This window comes from Cataglyphis hispanica, chromosome 2 (assembly GCF_021464435.1).
Source record: "Cataglyphis hispanica isolate Lineage 1 chromosome 2, ULB_Chis1_1.0, whole genome shotgun sequence".
NCBI lineage: Eukaryota > Metazoa > Arthropoda > Insecta > Hymenoptera > Formicidae > Cataglyphis > Cataglyphis hispanica.
In genome coordinates this window covers 8,005,935-8,032,349 of record NC_065955.1, presented here as the reverse complement: position 1 = coordinate 8,032,349, position 26,415 = coordinate 8,005,935, and the positions used below count along the sequence as shown (strand labels likewise).

The window sequence follows — 26,415 nt, the reverse complement described above, 5'->3', positions numbered from 1 at the left end:
GGCCTACATTATGTTTAACGAACTTACCGCGCGGGTATGATACAACCCCGTATATATACGGTGTGTCGTTGTACCGCGCAACGTGTTGTAACACATTGTGTAACACTGTGCAGCACCGCTAATTAATTAACCCAAACAGAGTAGACTCTGTTTCTCTCTCTCTCTCTCTCTCTGTCGCTCGCTTCGTTGTTTAGAGAATTATTATTGTTACATAATGGTTACACTATTTAGCGACGGATTACTGAAGTTCGACACAGGCAAGATGAAATTTCACGCGTCAAATTTTTTATATACATTTTTTTTATATAACAGAGTGTTTACTCAAATTTTGTAAAAACTTTCCTGATTTTCTAGGTATTTTTATTAAAAATTCCATAAAGCGCGATTTTAAAGATTTTTTCAAGATTTGTTTATTTTTAAAATAAATTGTTTTATTATATTTTCTATATTTATTACTTGCATAATATTTTCATTTTATATCACTAAAAATTACAATAAGAAATATGTACTGCATATTTAATATTTTAAGATATTAAATATAAATAAACAGAGGCAGATATATATTTAGAATATAATTCACACTCCCTCTTGGTTCATCAGCGGATTACAGACTGTTTACAGTATAAAATAAAAAAAAAATATCAAAGAGAGAATTTTTTTAATATTCCTCAAATCCCAAAAAATTCCATGAAAATTCCTTGATTTTTTCAAATGCAAAAGAAAATGAAAATTCCAAGTTTTCTATGTTTTGGTGTAGATATCCTGTATAAAGATAGCGATACAGTCGATACGAATAATGAGCTTGAATAATGGAGTGTAAAAGAGGATAAAAGAAAGGAGAGAACCGTTTCGCGAAACTTCGCAAAGTAAATCATTCCAAAGTTTCCGATCTCTCGAGCTTTGAAGAAACGCGCCCAGGGGATCGTAGGGAACGAATATCGAATGGCAATTTGTTTCGCGGTGCCGGATTTCCTTTTTTCCGGGGCAATATTCGCCATCAACTATTTTTTCGCGCATAAAAAAAAACAGTCACCTGTCTTTCTTCGCTTTCGTCGCTTTCTGTCCGCGCTTTAATCCTACGACAGGTCTCTCGCAGCGGAAACTGAGGCGGTGTCCGCAACTGAGCGCGAAATGAGATTCATAGCGACATAAGGCGCGAGATACGACGTCTCTATTAAGGCGAAGCCAATCCAGCCGGCTGGATGGAAAATTGCATATATACGCGGCGGTGTCTGCGGCACGTATTACTATCGGCGTTTCGTAACGCCGGCATCTCATTGGGGTTTCACGCGCGTGTATAAGATTCGCAGAGAGGTGTGCGACGGTTGCATGTATGTATGTTTTGCGAGTCGCGCGTATGCACGTCGGGATAGATGCAAGTTATTCGACAGCCGCGACGAGTACGTTGCGTTACGTACGAACGCGAAACAAATTTCAACCTCGAAATTGGAAAGATTCGGGGTTAGCCGAAGCTCTACTCTTCGCGAGCTTACGCGACCGCGGATATTCCGCGTCGGATATAGTATTACGTGTAGAGAGCTCGTCAAACGGAAAGAGAGAGAGAGAGAGAGAGAAAAAAAAAACGAAAACTTTGTTTTACATTGAGTTCTTCGAATGTAGTAAGATTCTTTTAAATATGGATTACGTCCACGGATGTGGAAAATCGGATTTGGACAAGATTTCGCGGTCTATGAAATATGTATGATGCGCACAATGTTTCTCTACTTTTATCGTAATAATATTGTTTTCTTTACTATTTATCTATATGTATTTATGTATATGTCACAATTATATATATATATATATGTATATATAATATTACAATAATTATTAAAATTATTCAATTATTATACCTCTGATGAAGTTTTGATTCTTTATTGTGATCACAATTAATAGATTTTCATCTTTTGTGCACGATTTATTAACTTAAATTAATAGATCTATTTCCACAGAGCTTAAGAATTAATTATTCTATTATTATATGCCGCAAATTTTTATTATATCATTGTTTATGTCAGAATTTATATACGGAATTTTGAACATACCTGCAATTTCTTTCAAAGAAAGATAGAGAAATTCTTTCAAAAAGAGAAAATAAACATTAGATAACTATCTTTTACCTTTCTTTGAAATAATATATCGTTTTTTCCTCCCACATTTCGTTACAAAGTTATTTTCTGCCATATATATAATGAAGAGATTTATCCAATTATTCTTTATATCTCTCTATATCAATCATGTTAGCGGTTATTTCTCTCAGAGGGAGGTCTCTCTTTTCCGTACATCTTCTCTATCCGCGTATCTCGGTTTCGCGTTCTCTGGCTCATCGCATTCGCGTGTGACCAGAGGTTCACAGTAAATATTGACGTTTACATCAGCGATATACTCGCACAGTCCGTTGTGGGTTTTACGATTCGCGAACTCAGTCCCGTGTAAAGCTTATGGCTGTCGACCAGCTCGATCTGAATCAAGGTTGCGTAATTGGAGTTCGCATCGCGCACAGTTCGATTTGCTTCCGTTCTCTTCTCCCTCCTCCTGTCGCGCAGGAGACAGGGTGTGAGGTCATTGAGGTTCTCGCCCTCTCGCGCCCGGCCCTTTTCATCCCGCGGAATTAGTGCGTGTAATTAGAAACGCTCTCGACTGCGATACGCGCGAGAATCGAGCCGAACGTCGAAGCTAGTTTGGTTTAACTTCGTTCCGTCGAATAGAACTCTCTTTCCCTCTCGATAAATAATGTCATTTTCACTCGCAAAATTGAGAAATGTCTTTTCATTAAACACTCAGTCTACTTTAGAGAGTAAAAAAAGTGATTTCTTTTTTACATTTTCTGAAAGTATGATGTCTGAAGAATATGTCTTTTGAATTTTATTAAAAAATTCGTAAAATTAATGAAGTTATAAGACTTTGAATAAGATAGTGCGCGTATCTTTAAATGAGCCTGTAAAACTTTAAAATTGTTTTTCTCAAAACACTATTTTCAAAGTTGGTGACACAGATATTAAAAACTAATGGATCAACTTTTTACGAAATTTAACACTTTTTTGGATACTGAATTTAATTAGAATTTGAAAACTTAATATTTTTCTGATTTTCAAAAAATGAAAAAATCTCAGCAAAATTGAAACATCTAATTTTAAAATGATACCATTTTGTTATTTTTTAATTTTTACTAATGAAATTAAGTTTAATATCCTAAAAATATCCTACAGAATAAAATTAGATCGAGTTTTTTCATTTCAGATAATTTCACAAAGAGCAACACGTCACACTCGTTTTTGAATACGCTACGCATAGAGGCTCGTATTGAACAAAAAGCTAAATATCCTAGATTTAAAGACATTAACGTATTGTTTAAATATCAATAAAACATACATAAAAAGATTAATTTCTAATATTCAAAAAAAAAATTCCTAAAAATCATGAATTTTTCATATACTGTCAGAGTAAACTGTACCCTTAAATCCTTTGCAATTCATCTTAATTGTTATTAATAATTCGCAATATAATTTAAATCATCATTCTCTTTTTACAATTCACAAAGATATTTGAATACTTTAGATAAAAAAAAAAAATAGATTCACACATTTTCCAGTCATAAACATGATACCATTTCTTTCTCGTTTAGTACTGCCATTCCATTCCCATTCTTCAATTATCTCGACTATCTATTGGACGTGATGTCGCAAATCCAGAGCTGCGAGAGAGTTTTATTACAGGTGGTGTCGCAATGATCCGTTCATCCTCGCGATGCGGTGCATTCGGAACGATTCATCGACAGTGAGGGTGACGGCCAGAGTATCGATATTTGACGGAGTTTCCGAAAATTGCTGCCGCGTTGCTTATATAAACTGGGTCGCCTACATACACGCTTCGCACGCACTATATCGAGCGCACTCACGCATTGATAACTCGTCGTCGCTTCAACCAAGAGAAAGAGAGAGAGAGAGAGAGAGAGAGAGAGAGAGAAAGAGAGAGAGAGAGAGAGAGAAGGGTTCAACCCGGTCGATTCCGCGCACGCGATACCGATTTTGAAGTCGATGTTTCGCGCCGAATCCGTCCCACGGATTCGACGCATCATAAATAAACGCTTGCCAACGCGACCGGATATCCCCCGTGTCCGTTTGTCATCCGTGTTACTCCACCACGGCGCTCTTCCCCGTAGGCAGTACTGACAAAAGCGCTCGTCGCGCGTTTTTAAAAACGCGCGTCACGTACCGCCAAGCGTCACCCAACGGCCAATTCGACCGTACACCCTTTTTGGCGCATCAATACTGAAAAAAATAGACGCTAAAAAAAAAGGAAAGAAAAGAAAAATATTGGCGGAAGACACGGGGCCTGTCGACCGGTTCATTAATTCGCGATTGTTCGTAGTACGTAGTGTCTAGGGAAACTGTCGCGCCATGTGTTGACCATAAATCGTCTAAACGACAGCTTCGAATGTTGATAAATTCACAAATAATTTTGTGCATTTTTAAATATTGATGTGATGTAAGGAACCATCATGATTAAAGTTATTATTTCTCAGTTTTTCGTATAATAAACATATAACTATTAAAGTATATAGATATTTTTATTAAGAAAAATCGCGTTATAAAATAGATAATAAGAATCAAAAGTGAATATACATTTTGCAAAAATAAAATTTATTCGATAACTTATATATCTATAAGATACATAAATTACAAAATAATACAGAAATGCAAAAATTATAATATTATTTTAATATCAGCTTATACAAAATTAATCAAATTATAGAATCAATGTGTCAATTTTTTTATGACCCAATATTAAAATAGTGTTATAAATTTCGTATTTTTTCTATTGTAGTTCTGTTATATAAATATAAGTTATTGAATAAATTTCATTTTTGCAATAGAGATGTATGATTTTAAATTTCACTTATTTACTTATAATAATATAATAATTATGTTTAAATTTATTTATTTAGATTTCGAAATATTGATGACATAAAAGAATGATCAACTTATTAAAGAGAATCCTATAGAGAAGCATATAAAAAGTTGTATAAATTATTAATAAAGCTAAATATCTCTTTTTCTTACAACTTCTCTCTCAGATCATTTTTTAAAATAAAGATTAAGCTTGAAGAAAGAAAATATTTTAAATATAAAAACAAGAATTATTTTCCGTGAAAAAAATAATCGTGTTTTTTCGAGATTAATATATATATATATGTATATAAATGTAAATTATATAATTAAAAAAATATAAAGATTACAACATTATTTTAATGTTAGATCATACAAAATTACATAAATAGAGCTAATATGTTGATTTTTTGTAACCTGATATTAAAATAATGTTGTAATCTTTGTATTTCTTCTATTATATATTGTAATTTTCATATATAATCTAATATGTATAAAATAATATGTATAAAAATTATCGAATAAATTTTATTTTTGCAAGATGTATATTTACTTTGGAGGATTCTCATTGTAATTTACTTAATTAGATTTCAATATTGATGACGTAAAAGATTGTTACAATCATGTAAAAATTATCATTTTTATATTTTTTTTTACCTTTGCGATATATGACTACATTTTTATTAAAAAAAAAAAATATCATGAGCCGAGTATCAATAATTAAGAGATTTATTACCTCCTTTTTTAAAAAGATTAAAATAATTATTCTTATTACGCTGTGTGTTAAAATTACATTCTTTACAGCTTTTAAAAGCTTTATCTCAGATGATTAATGAACGCTGGCCCGTGGACGTTTACTTTAAATTACCTTTATTACACCAATTAAGCGTAAAGATCAAATTATACTCCACAACAGATCCTCCGTTCAAGTTGCGGAGAGACTCCTTACATCCTTCCGCAAACACTCGCGTCATAACATTACCCTAACAATACAACTAATCGACCGTAACACTTTCATACCTACTATTATATATTCATACTCACACATAAGTGATGGAAATCGAATTTCAAAACTAAAACTAAAAAACACTCGCGTTCTCATAACTATGCGTTTCAGTTATTACACATTAAATGTAATATTACATATTAAATGTAATATTATACACAGATTCGCGAGTATTTACATGCTTACGTATGACGTATGATTAGCGTTACGATGTACGCGCGTTGTTTTGTTTTCTTTTGTATGTCGAGGTGAGAGAGGCGACAGAATGGGGGAAGATGTCCTGTTTGCAAACTTTTGGACGAGTCTGTGTAGCAGTATTAGTTTGACGGTGAATTGTATAAGTAATGCGCGAGTGTGTTCTTAATTACGAACTTGATTTTCGTCGCTTATATGTGTGAGTGTATATATATATATATATATATATATATATATATATATATATATGTGTGTGTGTGTGTGTGTGTGTGTGTGCATCATACGCTTTAAAACGTAATCTACATACGCTACGAGCAATTATTATGAATAGCAAACAAGAGAAAGAAAGGTACGTTACGACATTATATCATATCCAAATCACATGAGCTAAAGCTGCGTGATTTTATTACGTACTATTCGCAGATTTTTTTGTAATAATTTCTATCATTCTATCCTTGGCGATATCTAAATTTTTATTAAAACTAGTCTTTTAAAATAAATTTTTTTCAAAAGCTGTGACTCAATACTTTTAGTGATTTGAATGAATACTGTCAGTAATTTGAATTTCAAAGACGACTTTTTCATAAAAAATAATTTAATTTTATAATTGTTTTTACATTCGGAATACGCAGTGCGTATTCTCCTTCCTAAAGCTTAATCTTTATTGTAAAGAACAGCCTGAGGGAAGAAGTTATAAGGAAAAGAGATATTCAGCTTCATTAATAATTTATGCAACTTTTTACATACTTTCCTGTAAGATTCACTCTAAGTAATTTAGCATATCGTTACGCAAAATCCATCAATTATGATAATTAAAGTGGTCAAGCGTTCTAACGTAATGTTTATTTATCCGCTTTTAAATATTCCAACTTCTGTATCAGAGAAAATCGCACAGCTTACATTAAAATATTCATTAATGTTTGTAATTTGATGCAACACGACGGGAGCATATTAAATTTGATATTTTAATGTGGCGCTGCTTTACTAGCCCGCAGAGTGTAATAGTCAAACCAAGCTGGTTGAAACGATCCACAGCCTATATTCGCTCTGAGCATGATGCATAGCAAATATACTGCACTTCCTTTGATTGTGTTTATTAATTCAAGAGAGCAGAGGCTCTTAATATAGCAACCAAAAAATAATATTCCGAGTTGCAACGAAGAAACATTTTCAACTTTGTGTTTGCAGAAGCACTGTTTGTGAATTTATTTCACCTTAAATAAATATACTTGACACATACACACACACACACACACACACACACACACACACACACACACACACCCAAGAATATTAATAATATTTGAAATATTTTTTTCATTGCAATCAAGAAAATTTCATTTATATGGCCTCTCTGTACTACAATTAGAGATTATGTCATTAGTCTAAATTCTGACTTCCCAACAGCTGAACAAGTTAATAAAAGAAAAAAAAATTCTTTCACATCTTAAATTAGAAAAAAAGTAAACATTCTCAGTAGATTGGAAGCAACCGGAAACTTTAAGTACGGCGCACTTGTGCGACCCACATTCTCTGCAAATTAACCCGGATTTTTAGTTGGTTGAACCGGCTGTACGATCAAAATTTAAAAATGCAGGAGGGTTAAGTATTCGTAATTAACTTAACATTACTAGACAAATATAAATACAATCATTTAGTTATAAGAAAATCATACATTATTGTCATACACAAAAAAAGAACTAAATCTTCGTCAAGTAAATAGCGAGAAAATAACGACCTTGTTTATCAAAAAACATGAGCTGGTATTTTTTTTTTTGTAAACAGAAGATATTTCTTCGAATGTTTATATCGCATATTTATCTGAAAATTTATTGATCTAATAATTTAGAATTCTAATAATTTAGAAAAAATACAATTGTAATCGTGCACTCTATGAGAATCTATCCACCACGCGCTATAACAAAATTAATAAATTACGTTATAAATTAATGAACTATATTATATGCGTAATATTATAAGGATGAAAATGCTAGACTATTGTTTCGCTTAGCAACTATTATTTTTCTTTGCCTGCCCATGTGAATAATCGTTTTTGTGGGTGGAGAGGAGAAACAATATCGCATGCCGACGATCGCGTTTGCCCGTAGTCATGTGTTGCACGCGAATTTATTCTCCACGTATCTCGAAGAAAAATCGAACTTGGACAAAATTCAATCATGACACATTTCTTGTTTTATTTACACTTTCAGCGGTTGCCAGTGAAACGATGACGAACATTGATATGCATATTACATAATTCATATAGTACAGCTCATTGCTGACTTTTCCAAAATTATTACTTTTACATTCGTTACTTTCAAAATTCTTTTTTTTATAATATATTTTATGCAATTTATTTTTTGACTACTCGGAGATTGTTTTTATAAATTATCCTATTTAACATAACGCTATATATTCAATAATTAGTCATCGCAATAAATAAAAGATAACTAGATCGCTGTTGTAAGTCGACACTTTCATTAATTGAAAATTGCATAGTCAAGGATTGAAAGGTCGAGATCTCCATCGACTTGAAGTGGCCGATAGAGATAGACTGCCTGTAATAGTGAATTTCTCAATTACAGGGAACGAGCTATTAACGGTAAGAACAAACTCTTCGGAGTGAGTTGGTAATACGGAGATGTGTGTGCCGATTATCCCGACAGTGACTGGGTTAAGTTGACTCAATTGTAATTAGCAAATCCTATGTTAATATATAATTTGTTAATTAGCACAACTTGTATTAAATCTTAAATTAAAATAAATCAAGTATATGTATTGGGTTAAAATTCAAACGTGAAGAAAAAAAGTTTTTTTAATTTGAAGCTACAAATCTTCTAATTAAAAAAAAAATGTAATAAGATCTAAAATATACTTTAAAAGTGTTAATTAGAGAATGGAGGATTAATATTAAAAGATTTAAAAAGTTAATATTCTCTACCTCATTAAAACCTCGCTAAGAAAAATCTTCAAATTCATTAGAATCTATAATAGAAAGAAGAAAGATGCAAAATTTCTCTAAAGAATAATCTTTTTTTTTTTTTTAATTGATATCTTCTCGCAAAAATTGGAAAAAAATTAATCAAATGCATTAGCCAGTTGTTAACTCGATGGTTCGAAATCTCTTAGAATTTATGCGGAAACTGCAACGGTGTACTTGAAGCTTGACATGACAGAACAACAGCTGGCAGTTTCCTGTGAGAAGCTAGCTTGAATTCTGCAGTTCTAACATTGGTTCGCGGGCGTCTCGCATTGTCCTACTCTCCGCTGGGGCCCCAGAGTTCTACGATACGAGCGAGTTTTTACGGAATTTTACTCTCGGCGAAGGGGTTGCGCGTTATGTGGGTGGGCGAATGAGAGAATGACAACAAAGGATACACATATCGAGAGCGCAAATGGAAGAAGGAAATAGGAAGGTTCGCACGGACATCGGCGAATATCGCGCGGTTACTCCGTCCCGTTTTTTGCTCCTCCTCATCTCTGTCGGACCGTAATTTCCACTAGCTTCACTTATTGCCGTTGCTCTACGTGCGTTGTCTGCCGGTTTATATGGTCGCCACATATTCCGTTTAAATCTCCGCTTCACGCTACCAGGTTCTTTCAATTAGATTCGGCTACCCCGTGTTACGTTTGTAAGCATTTTGATCCTGCTGGTACTACTGGATTAAGGTATGAGTTTACCCTGGAAACTCTCCGGGGGCGGGCGTTGAAACCACCGACGAAGAAGGATACAGTTATTTTATTTATTATGTTATTGCCGAAATTAAACTATTTTATGAAATGTTGCATCGTCCTACCCGTTCGTTTACGAAATCTTCTTTCATAAAACACATGTTTTCTGTTAAAATTAAGTATCACATACATAATTTTGACGAGCTTTCATAATTATTTCAAGATGCAGTAAATTTATGCAAATATAATATTATATTTAGATAACCGTATAACATTGTTTTATGATTTTAAAATTGGATATAACTTTATAAAAAGTCAGTTCGTGTAGAATTTTCGCTTAAAGAGAAGTTAGATTAATAAGAGAAAAATGAGGGAAATGAAAGCTCTCTTTAGCTCTCCTGGCTTTGCGCTTTACTTTGTGTTTGCTGAGTGTTCTAGAATCGTTTGATACCTTTTCATTACTATTTCCTCAAGTTTGATCAATTTTTTCTCCACGGAAATGTCGGGACGCCTATAGGTTTCAAGTAATTAACGATTGAAAATAAGAAACTTTAAAGCACTAAAGCGACTTCAGAAGCGGAAAATAGATGATCAAAATCATATTCTTCAGTTCATTTCTAAGGAAGTTTAGTTTAAACTTTTATTCGCAGCGCAGGAGAAGATGTATAATCTTAAAAATTGGAAAAGCGATAAATAATGATCTCTCTCGACATTTTCGTTAAGTAAAAATTGTTTAGCCGCTGGTTGAAAGAAACTATGCTTGAAAGAACTCAGAGTGTGTGTGTATAAAAAATTTTATAAAAAGATATACCTATATATATATATATATATATATATATATATATATATATATATACGCATCAATGGCAGTTTTATTCTGCCGATGTATACCTAGTGCGCATTCGACCTTTGTTCGCTGGAAAAAATTAATCAGAGACACAATTATCTAAGCGCGGCTGTGGCTTTGTACGGTCGAAGATATACTTTGATAAAGCGCACTCGCCTTTTTCGAAAGAAAATCTTTTTCTCACCATTTAAAATCGCCACTCTCGTAACCACAGCATTTAACAGTGAGCAGACATATTGTGCTGATATTCATTCTTTTATAAAACAAGTAAAAGATAAATCTCGGCATTAGGAGGCCTCACATTGATTGTATTAAATTTTTAGAATTTTAATAGCATTGTGAGATATTAAGATTCGGCGATGCAAATATAAATGCAAATACGAATACGATTGCTTGTTCATCGGCTCGCTCGCAATCGAAATTTTATCTTTCTGAAAGTTTCAATTAATTAAAATCTGAATAAAAAGTGTCTAATCGATTATATTTATATTAACAAAATACAAAAAAAAAAGGTATTTCTCTCATATGTCTAATATAAATTATTAATAGAAAATCTTGACTTAACTTAATCGCTCCCTCTGAAACTAATATCTATTGATTGAGAATCAACATTTTTTTTAGACAAAAGTTCATGATAGAAATAGAATTTAATGGTCGAGAAATATGGGATATATGACGATTCATAAGTTTGATATAACGATTGCGAATTAAAGTGTCGTATGTTGCGACTCATGAGCGCGGTTTTATAGTTCGAAATATCAAAGTTTTCTTTGATATGACGGGCTCTTTTGTTGTAGATGTTTTTCCAAGAAAACATATACATAACAATATTGAAGTAATATTTTTTTTGTTCTCTTTTCAAATTTCCAACATTAACCTTGATATTTAAGCATCGATCAAACTTAAAATCCAAAATGGAATGAAGAGTACCAGTATTTACTATTTATTTTTCGTTATTAATAATTTTATTCTAATTTCTTATCTAATTTTTGTCATTAATAAATCTGTAATTAAAATTTTAATTTCGATTCTAATGGAAAGCTATTAAGAAATAATGAAAGATAATAACACGTTTCTTGAGACATCCTGTATTAGAGCTTGTCTATGATGCGTTAATACAACGCCTCCTCATTTCCTGTTGCAACATCGGCTAACGCGATCGGTGATCGCGTACGGAAGGCGTTGCTAGGCGCCACCGGAGAGATTTCGCTCTGGGACCCTATCGCCGGTTTCATTGCATCCAAGAGAGATCGTTTTCGTAACTGCCGTCGTACCCGCTTTGGTAGATCAACCGATACGTCCCGCCGCGCTCTAGACGCATTAAATCTGGAGAACTTTGGAATTAATTACGGCGCTTTATATCGAATCTGCCCAACGCGCATCAAGTTTAAGCTCTCGAGCTTGTTCCTCTCGTATTACAACGACCGAATTGTCAGCTGTGGTAAGTACGAGTTGTATCGTTTGACAAATTTCTGTTTGAAGAAATATATTTTGCAATTTATTGCGTGTATTTTCGAAAATCTTCGATATTCAATAGCATACAAATATTTTAAATAAAAATATAAAATATATTATTTTTTTAATAATACATAATCCTATAACAGTTGAATAACATGTATGTAATATTTTTCAATGCGGATATTTTAATTGTATAATTATTTAAACATATTGATGTCGGTATACATTTTTCATCAAATTATCGATATGACGACACATTTATTACAAAATTTCGAGTAATTAAAAGTTTAATAAAATTATTTTTCACATGAAATATTTAAGCTAGAAGCTATTCTCAAGTTCGCTTTCATACTTTCATACATGTTGCAAAAGAAGATTGCAACTGATCATTGTCAAGATTATTCATTTTGCTTTTCTCAAAATTCTTAGACTTTAAATATTTCATTTTTATATTTGGCTAATTTTGCATCTCCTTTCTTTTTTATATGTATATGTATGTCATCCATTTAATATATCCGCTTATTTTCTGCGGAGCAGTAATTATCCCTCGAATTTTAATCACGCATTCAACATTTTTCAATTATTCATTCTCCAGCGACGATGCGTGCAATTTCCGTTACTCGTGAAAATTCAAGCTGATATAAACGGAACGTAAACGCAACCGCGTTACACACCAGCTGTACCGTTGCTGTCGCGGTTCATTGACGCCACGGGGAACTCACGGGTCGGTTGCGCCGCAGGATACTCTCCTTGCCAGCGGCGTAATCGGCAATTTCGAATCCTTTGTGAACAAAACTTTCTGACAGGAGAAAAAGAAAAAAAAAGAGAAAAGACACCTCTTTTCATTTTTATCAAGATTTAAAATTTCATTTTTATAATTTTTATCGCATCCCAAGGTATATATTATCAGATATAAATTGCGAATTTTTTTAAGATGAAGAATCAGGGAAGTTTAGTAACAAGCGTGATTGTTGTAAAATTACAATAAAGAGACACATAGATAACAAAATTTGAGCATATCACGCGATTGAGGAGTTACTGTGGATGCTTGAATCTTTCAAAGCATCGACTTCGCGAATAGCTACACCACTGCTCTCATTTCCAGTTCGTCGACATCGCGCGAGTTATCTTCTCTTTGCGGTAAAAAAAAAGCGAGCTGCATCATTAGGTAATATCGTGCCGATAATAATTTTTGCATTAAGATGAGCGCTTCCCATCGCGTTCGGGATATCGTTATTCAGGTTATATGCGGGTAACTATCTACCGTGTTGTTTCTTGAAACCATTAAAATTTGCAAATCCAATATATTTTCGCCAATATATTTTCATCACAAGAAACGAGATGAATTCTAACATCATGAATCCTAAACGAGGAAAAATAGTGTATGATGTTGATAACGATAATAATCATCGCGACGTTATGTAATAAATATGATCGATAGATGCAGATTTTTTTAATCGCTGATTTTTTTTCTTCATAATGAATTCTTTTGCTTCTCCTTTTTAAAATATTTTGATTAAAAATGTGGATTTTGCTTAATGAAATTTAAAGACGAATTAGAAGTGTTAAACAAATCACAATGTGAAAAATCACATTAATTAAATTCTTGCTAAAAAAAAAAAAAATAGATTTCAAATAAAGACGAAAATCTATCGGCGAAGATAATAAAAATTACTACACTCGTTAATGTAGACGTAAATAGAGTAAGTAATTCCTACTTTGAATCACAACTCGCGTGATTGTTCGAACTTCCTTTCATAGACTCATATGGGCACGCGTATCGGTTTTATGACGAATGATTATTTTATCGTTAAATTATTATTCGCGTCGCGTCGCGTCGCAAGACATTAGCCTTCTTCTGCATACTGCGACTTGCTATACATATATCGACGCGTTTGCTATATCACGTTTAATTTTATCGTCCTCGTTCGCCCAACGTCTCGCCGCACGTTTGTCAAATTATCTCTTTCGCGCCGCTTCAATTATATCCGCCGGCGGTGATAACGCCGCGGAAATGCATTTACGCACGTTGCGACACGCACGTGTGTGTACACACAATCGCGTTAGCGCCAAGCCGCGTCTCCTGTCAGGCGTCATCGGCATTAACGGCTGCACCCTTCGCGCGTAACGCCGACGTTTTGCAAAGTTAATTACCGACAAATGGAACTCCCCTCCTCTATAACAGCATTCGCTGCGTTTAGCTAGCGTTCGTACTTGTCACAGTCGCGACATTCACACGGCATTAGTTCGCGATACACGTGCAAATCCTGAAAGTGCTGTCGAATTCCACGCGATTCGATGTAATCGAAGAATCCATCGAATTCACGAGAGAACGTTCGATAAATAATATTTTCCTCGGGAAAAAATAAAACAAATAATAATATTATATTATTCCATTCTCTGGTGGGGAGAGCAAATAAATTCGAAATTATATAATTGATAACAAGTAAAATGAATGTTTTCACGAGGACTCGTGATACATTATTTGCATTTGCAAATAGTTCCATTAAAAATTAGAAGCAATTTTGTTTTAATATACAATGCATTGAAATGCTCATGCTCATTCGTTATTTATAATGATATTTATATTATTTTGTAATTATTTTGTATGAATTTGTTTTTATCTTCTTTCTTCGTATAACAATTTATTGGTAATAATACTTTTCCATCAATAACAATGATACATAATAATAATAAAAATGGCATAAATTGACACTGTGGATCGAATTCTTATAATATCTCATAGGTAGATCTATCTTACATAGCTCGCTGCTTATATTTTATGGCTACATTTCATCTAGGTGTCATTTTTATCTTCGCATTTGTGACCGGGGATTTATTCGCGGCGTCTCGGTCCGGTAAGAAAGTATTTTTCTTTGCCGCAGCGTCTTATAAGTCTCATTTTTACCGTTAAGCTGCCTGTAGCGGGCGCGAGACGGAAAAGGACGACGAGAGGGCGAGGCGCGACCGCCGGGCGGCGAGAATAATGTATATACAGCGGGGATGAAGAAGAGGTAATGGAGAGAAGCGGATGGCCTTGTGTTAGGGGTACAGAAAGAGAGAGAGAGAGAGAGAAAGAGACAGACAAGCAGAGCTTTTCCTTTGTAAAACTGCCGCAGGCGCGCGCGCAAAGAGAAATAAATGCCACTCGTAGAGACGCGCGACATCGTCGCTGCTGAAAAACTGAGCGCCCAAACAGCATCAGTCGTTTAACTGCACGTTCGAGAAAGACGAGGAAAATAAGATGGTGAAAAAGAGAAAAAGAGAGAGAGAGAGAGAGAGAGATCAAAAGAAAGTAGTGCAAGAATGAAAAAAAAGGGAACGAGAATTGCCGCTTTATAGACGCGCAGGCGTAATAGTACGATTCCGATTGTCGCCTCTAGCCTTTTGTAAATCGCGGATAGGAACTTGACGCGATAACGATCATATAGAATGTGCGATATATCGAGAATGAGCGAGTTGACATGGCGAAATGGTACGTAAGCAGCAATGGGCGTTTTAGAAGCCACTGTGAGAAAATGCGATGTACGATGTGATGATTCTTGAAGGCACAAGAAATTTTTTTCTACATTCTGTTTTTTTTTCCAGTAAGGGAAAACGCAAACATACAAACGGGGTGCTAAAAAAAAAAATTTTTTTTTCCTTTCTTCTTTCTACAAAAAATTGTTGCTTTCGAACTTATTCCTTTCTCTGCGATTGTTGTAATTTTTACGAAGTATATATAACGATGCTAAAAAATAATATGTCACGTGTAGGGAGCTGTTACATTTCTGCAGTATAGATCTTTGATAATTTTACGCTACTATGACATACTTAATGTCATAAAAATGAGATTTTTTAAAAATTTGTGAAGTATCTCGAAAAATTTGTGAACCATCTCTCATTCTCTGAAACTGTAATCATATCCATATAGTTAATTAGAAAGAAATCCATATAGTTAATTAGGAAGAAATAACTTGCAAGTTCTGAAACATGATTTTTCCAAAGCATATAATTTTTTCAAACTTTATTTTCCAAAAGCAGATCCGCCAGTCTTACACAATGCGTGTCACGTTGTTTGCATGCACATAGTACATGTATGTATAAAAACACGCGAATCTGACCAAGGTTCGCGGCCATGAACGGTGGAGGAATGTTCCAGAATATCCCATAGCTTATACGTGTCCCGAATGGGGAGAAAAAGAAGAAACGTTAGGATAGTCCAGCGCGCGCGTAAAATCGCTGGAGAAAAAGCGACAGGCGGATGCAACTTTACATTGCGTTTCCACCGACGAATAATTCACGAGATTCGATTTCCTTCTGTCTCTCTTGTCACCCTGATCATGACACACTGCCTTTCTCTGAAAGGAATATAAAAGAAAATCGCAAAAAAGAAAACGCGTCCGTAAGCTTCTCGAAATAATACAATGTAGATAATTAGAGAGATATATAAATCATTTCGTATATAAATAAATGCAGGATGTGATATTATGCTTCTGAAAAAATTTCTTTTATCGAAAATATATCGTTATCTCTGCACTAGCATTTATATCACAAGTGTCTGCATTCTGACTGCAACAATAATGATAGCTTCAACTGCACACTTGAGCGAAAATCCATATTATTTTGCACGATAATTATTTATTAAATAGATGTTTTAGATTTCAATATCATAAGACAGATACGTTAAACGCGACTTGAATTATCCAAAATTGCCCAATGTTTATAATGGAGTATTATTGCGTGCGATTGTAGCGTGCATTGTGAATGACGTTTATACAATTGTTAGCCGGCAGCGAGAAAGAGAGAATTAACTAATCGATACATAAATTGTGTTGTAGAAATGTCAGTCAATATATAATGAATCGTTCAGAATCGAACATGTATAATCTCAAATCTGCACGTGTATAATCGGAAAGGTACTTTGTCATTTAGCTAAAATATTCCATCTCGTTTAATACAAATGCGCTGGAACACTTAATAGATAAATATTGTTAAATATAAAGCATACTTTTAAAATCCCGTAAGAATAATACGATTGAAGTACAAAGTAAACAACGGAAATAATTGGAAAAGTTGAAAGTAATTAAAAGAATAAAACTTTGCATAAACCGAGTTAAGATATAACTGAGAATGTTATCGACATTCAGTAATTAGGAAAAAAAAAATTAATGCACGTGAAATTATAGAAATGCAAAACGTAATAAAGTCAGACAGAGGGAACGATCGAAAAGAAGCAGAATAAAATAAAATGGTAATTTTCTAGAATCTTTATTTAAAACAAGTGTAAAAATGCGGTCGAATAGAGGGGCGGCGAAAATTATTTCGTCAAAAATACATGGAAAAGTTCACGTAAAGTCGCACAGAACTTTTCGCCATATTAAATGACACCGTTAAAAAGAGGGAGGCTAATCGTTATGTAGTACTCTTTTTAATGTTAGCAAGAAGATTAAATATTTCATCGGGAGTCTCTGTGATTCGCTATTTTTAATAAAGCAATGGCATCTTATTCCAGTTTATATATATATAAATACATAAATACATACATACATTCTCGTTCACCCTACTTTACCACAAATTCCCTCATTTGCTCGTTGAATTGTAAGAAATGTCCCCTCGTATTCCGACATTTTTATTTGTCCTTTTTCTTTCTCTTCCCCCTCCCCCTCCTCTCTCTTTCTCTTCTCATTCTTTGCGCATCACACTGCGAATTCGTCCGATGCCTAAAGAGATACGTGAGCGTTTTTTTAAGAGTCAAGGGATGAGAAGCGTGATCTTTTTTCTGTCATCAAAAATTCGAAATCGAAGATGGATGAAAACTATGTCTCCTTCATTTTATCATGAAATGTGAAAGATTTACTTTCATAGACATTTATGATTTAATTTTCTAAAATTTTTATTTAAATATTTAATAATATTGTATTAATATATATATATATATATATATATATATATATATATATATATAATAGCAATAAATAGATAGCAATTTTGTTTCTCTTTCCGCACTGCATGAAATTACATCAATTTGTGTTACCGTTGTTTGGAATAATTACAGATATCGAGAAGTGTTATTGTCGCAAGAAAAAGTCCTTGTATGTATAGCCACATCATCAAAACGTAAACAAAGAAATTCACTCCTCATCTTGGTAAATAACCGAATGTGTATTTTTAGTGCCGTTTCACTTGAGAACAGGCACACACAATGGCCACATTACGCGTGTCCCAATAGTCTCTTTCGCGAGAATAATCACATACACGGGAATACTTCCACGTGCATCGTTGTCGAGAAGTGCAAGCTTCAAATAGTTACGAGACATACATTTGTTATCTTGTCGTTTGCGCATTGCTGTTTCAAAGTAGAAAAACACGTTGCGTTTATAACAATTAATAAAATGGCTTTAGATTGATAGAGGTATCTTGAATAGGCTAACAAAATCTCTACTTAATTTTAATTTTTAAAATGTTTTTTAATTTACATAATGCGATCTATTCGAGTTTCCATAAAAGTTATGAAATCGATCAGTTACATGAGCCCCGCAACCGATTTTCATTTTATCGGATAAATGCGTTTTATTCGCGTAAACGATGGAAGGTTAAAGACCTTTTTGTCCGCAACAAATTATTTTCACAAAACTTGTTACGCTCGAATTCCTGTAAGTCTGTCCGCGACAGGATAACTCGGCTATTTGGCGACAATAGCGGCAAAACGATCGACGAGGAACAAGCGGGAAATCGATTTGAATTATTAAGGCAGAGGAAATATGACGATGACACGAATGAGGTATCCATAGAGTAAAGCGAAATACAATTATATCCGTTTACCGGTATACGGGATCGGGAAAATACCGTTACGCGCGCTATTAACGACGCCTGTGTTGTGCGATGCGCATTTTACACACGTATGTGTAAAATATGTACACACGCGCGCGCAAGCGTTTACAAAATAGGCGCGTTCGGGCATGAGATTTACCGAGCTCCGATGTCGCCCGTTAACGATCGCTCGAGATTTTCACGCGATCATCCATTTGACCCGCAGTGGATTATCGTCGACGATGTCTGCTGATGCCGTCGTGTATTTTCAACGTCACCGGGATACGTATGCGACGGTAATGAACGCTGACGTGTGCAACGAGGAAGATTGATTTGACGGATATGACGATTTAGTAATGTGCCCGTTTTATTAAAAGCGTGGCGCAGGTGCAAAGCGTACGCTTCCCCTTTCAACTTGCCCTTCCCGAGAACCGATAGTTTGCATATCGCGGCTAATATCATTCTAACCATGCTCTCGCCTCGTATACGTGACGTCTGTAAACTCGTGTAAAAAAGTATTCAAAATTAGGGATTTATTAAAGCTTAGCGATTTTTAAATATTATTGTTCAATTAATGATCTTATAATTATTACTATTTTTATATATGTGCTATAAAATATTGTTTGTGTAAAATATTTTTCTGAATTTTGCTCAAAATAATTTTATTATTTAATATAGATAGTTGGAATTTTATATACGAATATTAGAAAAAAATCGCGAGAGTCTTTGAGGAACGCTTACAGAGAAAGATAGCAATATAAGTTTCAGGTTAATAAAATATACTCTTTTTTTTTTTGTGTTTTAATATAATATCTGTCGCGAAAAGTAGGTCACATCTTGGGAAGCTCCAGCTTGCTCACCAAATCACTGAGGCATTAAGTAGATAAGTCATATTGACTCGGCGAGTTTCTCGTTATGGTAATTCCATAATCCATAATTTATACGTACATCTGATAAGAGAAAAGAGAAGATCCAGCGGGTCAAAATTAGTTATGGTGTAGATATAACGATTCTGCAGATGTGTACATTCCTTTTTTAAATAATCAGTGACGAAAAAAGATATACACAAATATTACAAAGTTGTAGCAGTCAATTATACATGTATTTTTTTCCAAAAAAAATAAAAAAAAATGAGCAGAATGAAAATTTCAACGTGAAAAAAAATTCGAAAGAAGTTCTTTAAGCAACCTTTCGCAAAGGGTGAGAGAAAAATCCATCTTTGAACGAAAATTTGTCATCAGAACCGCTGGTGTGTCCGTCGGAAATAGCCTTGGAACTAGTTTTGCGACGTACATCCCGATCATAGCGAATCGAAGGCGTATGCCGTTCGCGAATGCAAATGAGAAAAAAGAATGTCGCGGAGATCGAATGAATGGCCCCGACGAAGGCTTTCGTGATCCCGCGAATTTTCGAGTATTAAAGCGTCATTCCTCGAAAGCAAAGCGCGTCAGCGCTTTCCGGGTCATACTAGAAAGGTCGCTCGTACGCTTGTGCGCGCGCGAAAACTAGCTTTCGTTCCGCTTTGCGAACTAGTTTGCGCGACAGTCTGCTTGGCGAATGCATATTGTCACGCTTAATAACTTTTGCATAATTTACGACTGGATGAGAAAGAGAGAGAGGAAGAGCGAGAGATCGCCGATGGTACGAAAACGCGCCCGGACCAACAAACGTCGTCGTCGTCGTCGTCGTCGTCGTCGTCGTCGTTGGTCTGCCGGCGGGCGTACAAACTGCTCCCGCGAAACCCCCGAAAGTCGCTCTTTCGCGGCGACACACAAACGTAATACGCGTTGGTACGACCGCGTAAATTAACTTTAAACACGGTTTCGAGATCGCGAGTTTGTAATTCGTGTTACGGCAAGCTTTGCATTTTAACTAACGGGCTACGCCCGCGACGGTGGGACTATCGTCGGTACGAAACGGTCGCGATTATTCTCAAGCAGGAGTGAGTGTCCCATCGCTGGAGTTTGCTCGAAATTATCGAAGAAACAATGTTATATCAAGACAATTTTAATTAACGCGCAAGGTTTTTGCGGCAGTCGATCTTTAAGATTCCGCTCAGATCTTTCGACTATGAAATCAACATGCATACGTTATTATATTTTTTTAAAATTATTTTCAAATTAAAGTGACAAAGCAATTCGGATAACTCACTATTCAAATTCGCATTAGCGACGAAAGGATTAAACTAGACTTGTCCAAATTCCTGGAGCAAAAACAAAAAAAGATAAAAACGCCTTAGGCATTTATTATAAATCATCCTCGAATTTGTCCGTGTATAACAATCGATTAATTACATTAAGAAGAGTGATTGTGCGAGACACGAAACGAAACCCTTTCTTTTCTTTGCTCGATAAACTTGGACGGAGCCGAGTTAAATATTTGATTCGTATTTCGACTCACAGGTGACGATCAGGTGAGCGCTGGCGCGAATCGGTTTGATCCGCAGGTATCGTCCAACTTGACACTCGTACTCGCCATCGTCGGTCAGAGACGCATCGGTGATCCTCAGATTGAAAATACCGGCACTCTGATCACCGATCAGTTTCAGTCTAGGATGGCCCACGATTTCACCGTCTGCAATATTAATCGTAATCAATATTAATCATTACGTTTCGATTGTTACATGCTCTCGATAACGCGACAATCGTCGAATGAAATCGATTTGGTCAATGGTTTTCAACCTGCGGCTAAGGAGCAAATCGAGATTTACGAGCGGATACGCAGCTAATATATCAGTTGTAATTTTAGCTCTGTTTATTACGCGCTTATTCGACCGGTATGCGAACCGCTCTCGGCAAACCGATGCGATTACGATAACCGGAAGTCGACGAGACCGCCGGCTAATTAACCGCTCGGCGTCGATAGTCCGTTCGCTCTTGTACATCTCTATTTTTACAGCTGGGCTTAAATAATAAATCCACACTACTACTACGGTCCTTAACTACTAAGATCGTAAAAGTCGTTTTATGTATGTACACATCAGATATATATTTACAAGTGAAACTTTCACAATTTGTCGGTATCATTTTCTTTATTAATAACAAACTACTTCTGACGCATGCAAAAATTGTTTAAATTTAAAATTCAAAAGCTATTAACATATTTTGTAATTGCATTTGTCATTTATGAATAAAAAATTTGCCGAGTAAAATATGACATTGTAAATAAAAAATTTTAATAAAACAATTGGCTCTCGAAATTCTGAAAATTAAAAATTTTTCGGCCAGAAAAAATGTTTCAAAGCTATATTAGATTCTACAAAAATGTTCTCTTTGGAAAAGAAATTATATGTTTCAACATACAAAATTTTCAGTTAAAAATTCCATGTGAACTTTACTGTAACATCGCAGCTCTACATTTATACGCTGCGCGTGTTGTAATGTAATACGGCGATGTAAATCCATGAATCAGGTAGAAAACAACAGAGTAGCGCAAACGGTTCTTTATTAGCGCGTTAATGTATTTCCGAAAATTCCTGTGTAAACCAATCCTTGGTAATACGAAAACACAATTTCCCATTGAAAATACATAAGCAGCTTTGTTGTGCGTGGTTTTAATTGGTGGATTTAGAGGCTGTCTCTCTTCCCCGAGGTGTTAATTGTGCAAGTACAAAACACCAACCTGTCTTTACCAAATTTAACGTACACGGTTTGCGCCCTCGTGATAACAATTACGTATTTAACCTTTGTTATGCACATTTATATCAAATACAGAGCTTTCCGAGCTATTTTCTTTTCAAGTGGATTTATCATTGTAGCCCAGATGTAGATATAGCGTGGCGAGATAGATAATTTCCATTTCATAAAATATCTTATATAATAAATGTAACTTTAAATTAAAATTACGCGCTATACTGCGCGGTACTGCAAAATTTACGTCTATAGTGTAGTATTTTCATTGGAAAAAACTACATTATTTTAAATATAATATAATTATAATAGAATAGAATAGAATAGAATAGAATAGAATTAATAAATAAATAAAGAATTTTTATCACAATTGTGTAATATATTCTTCATTGTTTAACAATGACATTGAATTCAAAATTCAGTTAAAAAATAATGAATGGCGAAATAGAGAATAAAATTATTAGTTAATTTAAAGTTCTCATTTTCTCACAATTGAAAAATTATTGCTAATGGTACATGTCGTACACGTCAGTATCTTCATTGCGAAGATATCTCCTCGCATCGACGTGAATTTGATGACTGCTTCGGCAAACAACGCGCTCGCGGGAAGAAAAGATAATTTATACTTCAACTTATCGAACTTACTCTGCTGTATGACATAGGCAAATCCGTCTTTGACCCATTGGACGGTACCGACTCGGTTCCCCACCTCACAAGGAATTATCACCTCGCCGCCTTCTAGCACGGAGCTGTTGCTCGGCCTAATCCGGAAATATTGTCCGCCGTCGCCTGTAACAGAAAGATAAAGATGATTTCGGTGCGAAAGCGCGTCCCGGAGGGACGATAAGCTCGAGTGTGTTTCCGCGTGCTACCGCTTTGCGAGCATTTCACTGCTTCGATAAAGGATGAGGGGAGGTGAGGTAAAATGGGGAACGAGATGAGCCGTAGACTATAAAATTACATTTTATTACATCGCAGAAATTGTGTGCGTGAAATTTACGGGTTATCTACTATAATATATTCGCCGCTGCGCGTCGATAATCGATAATTTCACATTCAGACGAATAGTTAAAAGTTTCATTAACGCTCTATTAAGCAAATTTATTTCATATTTTACGAAGAGATTTGTACAATAGAGAGCAAAAAATATTATTTCTCTATATTTAAAAATATATAAAAATAGAATTGGAAGACTCATACATTCGAAACAAAGAATACCATTTTACGTTAGCGTTTGATTTTTGGAATTAAAATATAACAAAAAATAACAAAATTAAAATATAATAAAATACTAATATTGAATCATTAAATCTGATAATAAATGGAATAGAAAGATACAGTTGTAAATACGCATCTCGAAGATTAGTATTCGTTTAAAAGAAAAAGTAAACAGCCAATTAATGATAAAATGTATAAGCGTAGAAGCAAGCTCTCAGTTAGAAACTCATAACTTCGGGATCGATAACTATGTGGCGTACTAATAGCCGCTCGGTTATCCAGCATTTATCGCGTGACGGCACGTTCACTTCCGATTCCGTCATTCGATCGTAATTTGCTTGCTCTCATCGTCTTGCTTAATTAACTTTAATTGCGTATTACCCTGCCACTTTTTAGTCCATGCCGTTGATTATTACATGAATTGAGAAAGAGTCATGTATGTATCAGTTACGTCCAGTTGCCGGCGAATCAAACTAATTTAAACCAGGTTCGTGTAATTTCTCGTTTTTACAGACGAGTGAAGTTCTAATTGCGACCCTCGCCTTTATTGAACATCGTGAGCCGATGCTCCTTTATACTGATGTCGAATCGATTAGGCACCGTCAACGTAGAGAGAAAGAGAGAGAGAGAGAGAGAGAACAATTATTCCGATAATGTTAGCGGTCACGCGGCCACTAACCGATACCGCCGCTGGAAGAATCAACGTAATCGGATGGTTTGGCTGCCATATGATCGATAATCTCTGTAACGCGTGGTATTCCGCGTCCACGCCGCAACGCGATCTCGCACGCGCGGATTTGGTTTACGCATCGCGTAAGTATATCTATCTCTTTTTTGATTAACAATAATATTAGATAAAATAAATTAACAAGGCTCTGAAATAAAAATCACAATTTTTCAAAAATTCGCGGGCAATTAAGAACCGGACGCAAATGGTAGTGCGTAGAAAATATTTTTCTATGAAACTGATGTGCATGAAATTTTCCTTGATCCTACATCAAGCATCTTTAAAATCTTAATTCGAGACTTATAATAATTCCTCTTTACTTTCTGAAGAAACGAAGGCGAGAAAAATATCGAGGCAAAGTGTTGCTGAATTGGGAATCGAAGTCTTTCGCTTGCCGAAGATGATACATACAAATAATATTAAAAACAAATTTACACATTCAAACTCTTCATCGACTGATAATTTGGATTAATTACACGCCTCAATTTTGTAAAGAATGCTACAGATAAATTACATATCATTTATATCTTGAAAAAATTTATATCAATTTTTAATACACAAAAGTCTCTCTCTTTCTCTCTCTCTCTCTCTCCGTCTTTCTATTGACAAACAATTTTTCTATATGGCAGCTTATCATGAAAAATCGACATGCAAACATACACATATTGCAGTAAAAATGAAAAGTCTAGGCTATATATGTAAAGTGATTTACAATTGAATCGTTTATATCGGAAACGACATAGCTCTCGTTTTTTAACCAAATTGAATCAACAATGTTTTTCAATACCTCAACTCTCTCTCTCTCTCTCTCTCTCTCTTCACTGTACTCGTGTTTTGTCTGAAAGGGACATGTGTCTATCATTCATCATTGCATTGATACGTAGGGGTACTGTCACAAATCTATGTTAGTTTTGGCACAGATCATGAATTATTGTTGCTAGTTGCATTTGAGTGCAGAAATATTAACTTCCCTTAATATATATATATATATATATATATATATATATATATATATATATATATATGTAAAATGCACGAAATAAATATAATATTGATTTTGTAGAAAGAGGTTTTCATATGACAGTATATATTTTAATATCGTAGTATCTTGAAAAATAGCAACAAAGTAAATTATATATAAATTGTATTCTCATTTAAAATAAAAAAAAATATTGTGATGTCAAAATACTAAAATAATAAAATATTTATGGAAAACTTTTATACTTCTTATAGATAAGTTTTGTTCTTTTTATTACGAATACATAATTTATTAAAATTCTGCAAGGGTTTATAAGTTTCACAGATACGATTTGTCTTGTTATAAAATTGATAGAATTGCTTTCATAATCATTGTTGAAACGGGCGATTTAGTTATGCCATTACAGAAAATCCAGTGTTATATAATCAATGGCGAGAGCTTCCGAATGCGAACAAATAATCCCTATATGTCTCTCGTGTTTATATTTTTCAAAAGGCCATTAATTTTCGCGAAACACGTCGCATTTGATAGTGGATTTGCGATGACGCGCCTAAGCGAAAACCCACGTTCATCCAATACGCACATGCACTTGAAATGATTCATCCGTGATGATCGTTCGGAGTAAATCGTGTAAATTGGGTTTTGGACGGTCGTCTAGCTCGCCCGCGAATTTACGCAATACCGCCATCCGAACGTCAATAAAATATAGGTGAACCGGCCGGTGGATCTAAATGCGATTCGACGGGTGTCGTTTAATTTCGTAGCACAAACCGACCGACGGTCGACATTCGGATTCGTCCGAAGGGATTCGATGATTGGCCGCAATTGTGGAGAACGGATTAAAACGACGCGACACTAAGCGACCGTCCGTGGTCGGGAGTCGAGAGTTCGAAAACAGACGAATAACGAGAAATACGAAAATAAAGTTTATAATTGAGTTCATATCGTACGGGTCTCCCGGTATTATCTGAATAAAAATTTCATTGAGACAAAAAGATAGGAT

At 34.7% G+C, this 26,415-nt stretch overlaps 1 protein-coding gene across 5 annotated transcripts in view; it reads right to left on the bottom strand.

Annotated features, from left to right (window-relative positions):
- LOC126858741 (nephrin-like) overlaps window positions 1–26,415 on the bottom strand; it is a 248,339-nt gene that overhangs the window by 43,511 nt on the left and 178,413 nt on the right. For all 5 annotated transcript variants that reach the window (XM_050609249.1, XM_050609251.1, XM_050609250.1 and 2 more), the window contains exons 2-3: window positions 23,134–23,277; window positions 21,260–21,433 (exon numbers count right to left, since the gene is read on the bottom strand). In XM_050609249.1, coding sequence (XP_050465206.1) covers window positions 21,260–21,433; window positions 23,134–23,277 — 318 coding nt within the window. The remainder of the gene's footprint in view (window positions 1–21,259; window positions 21,434–23,133; window positions 23,278–26,415) is intronic.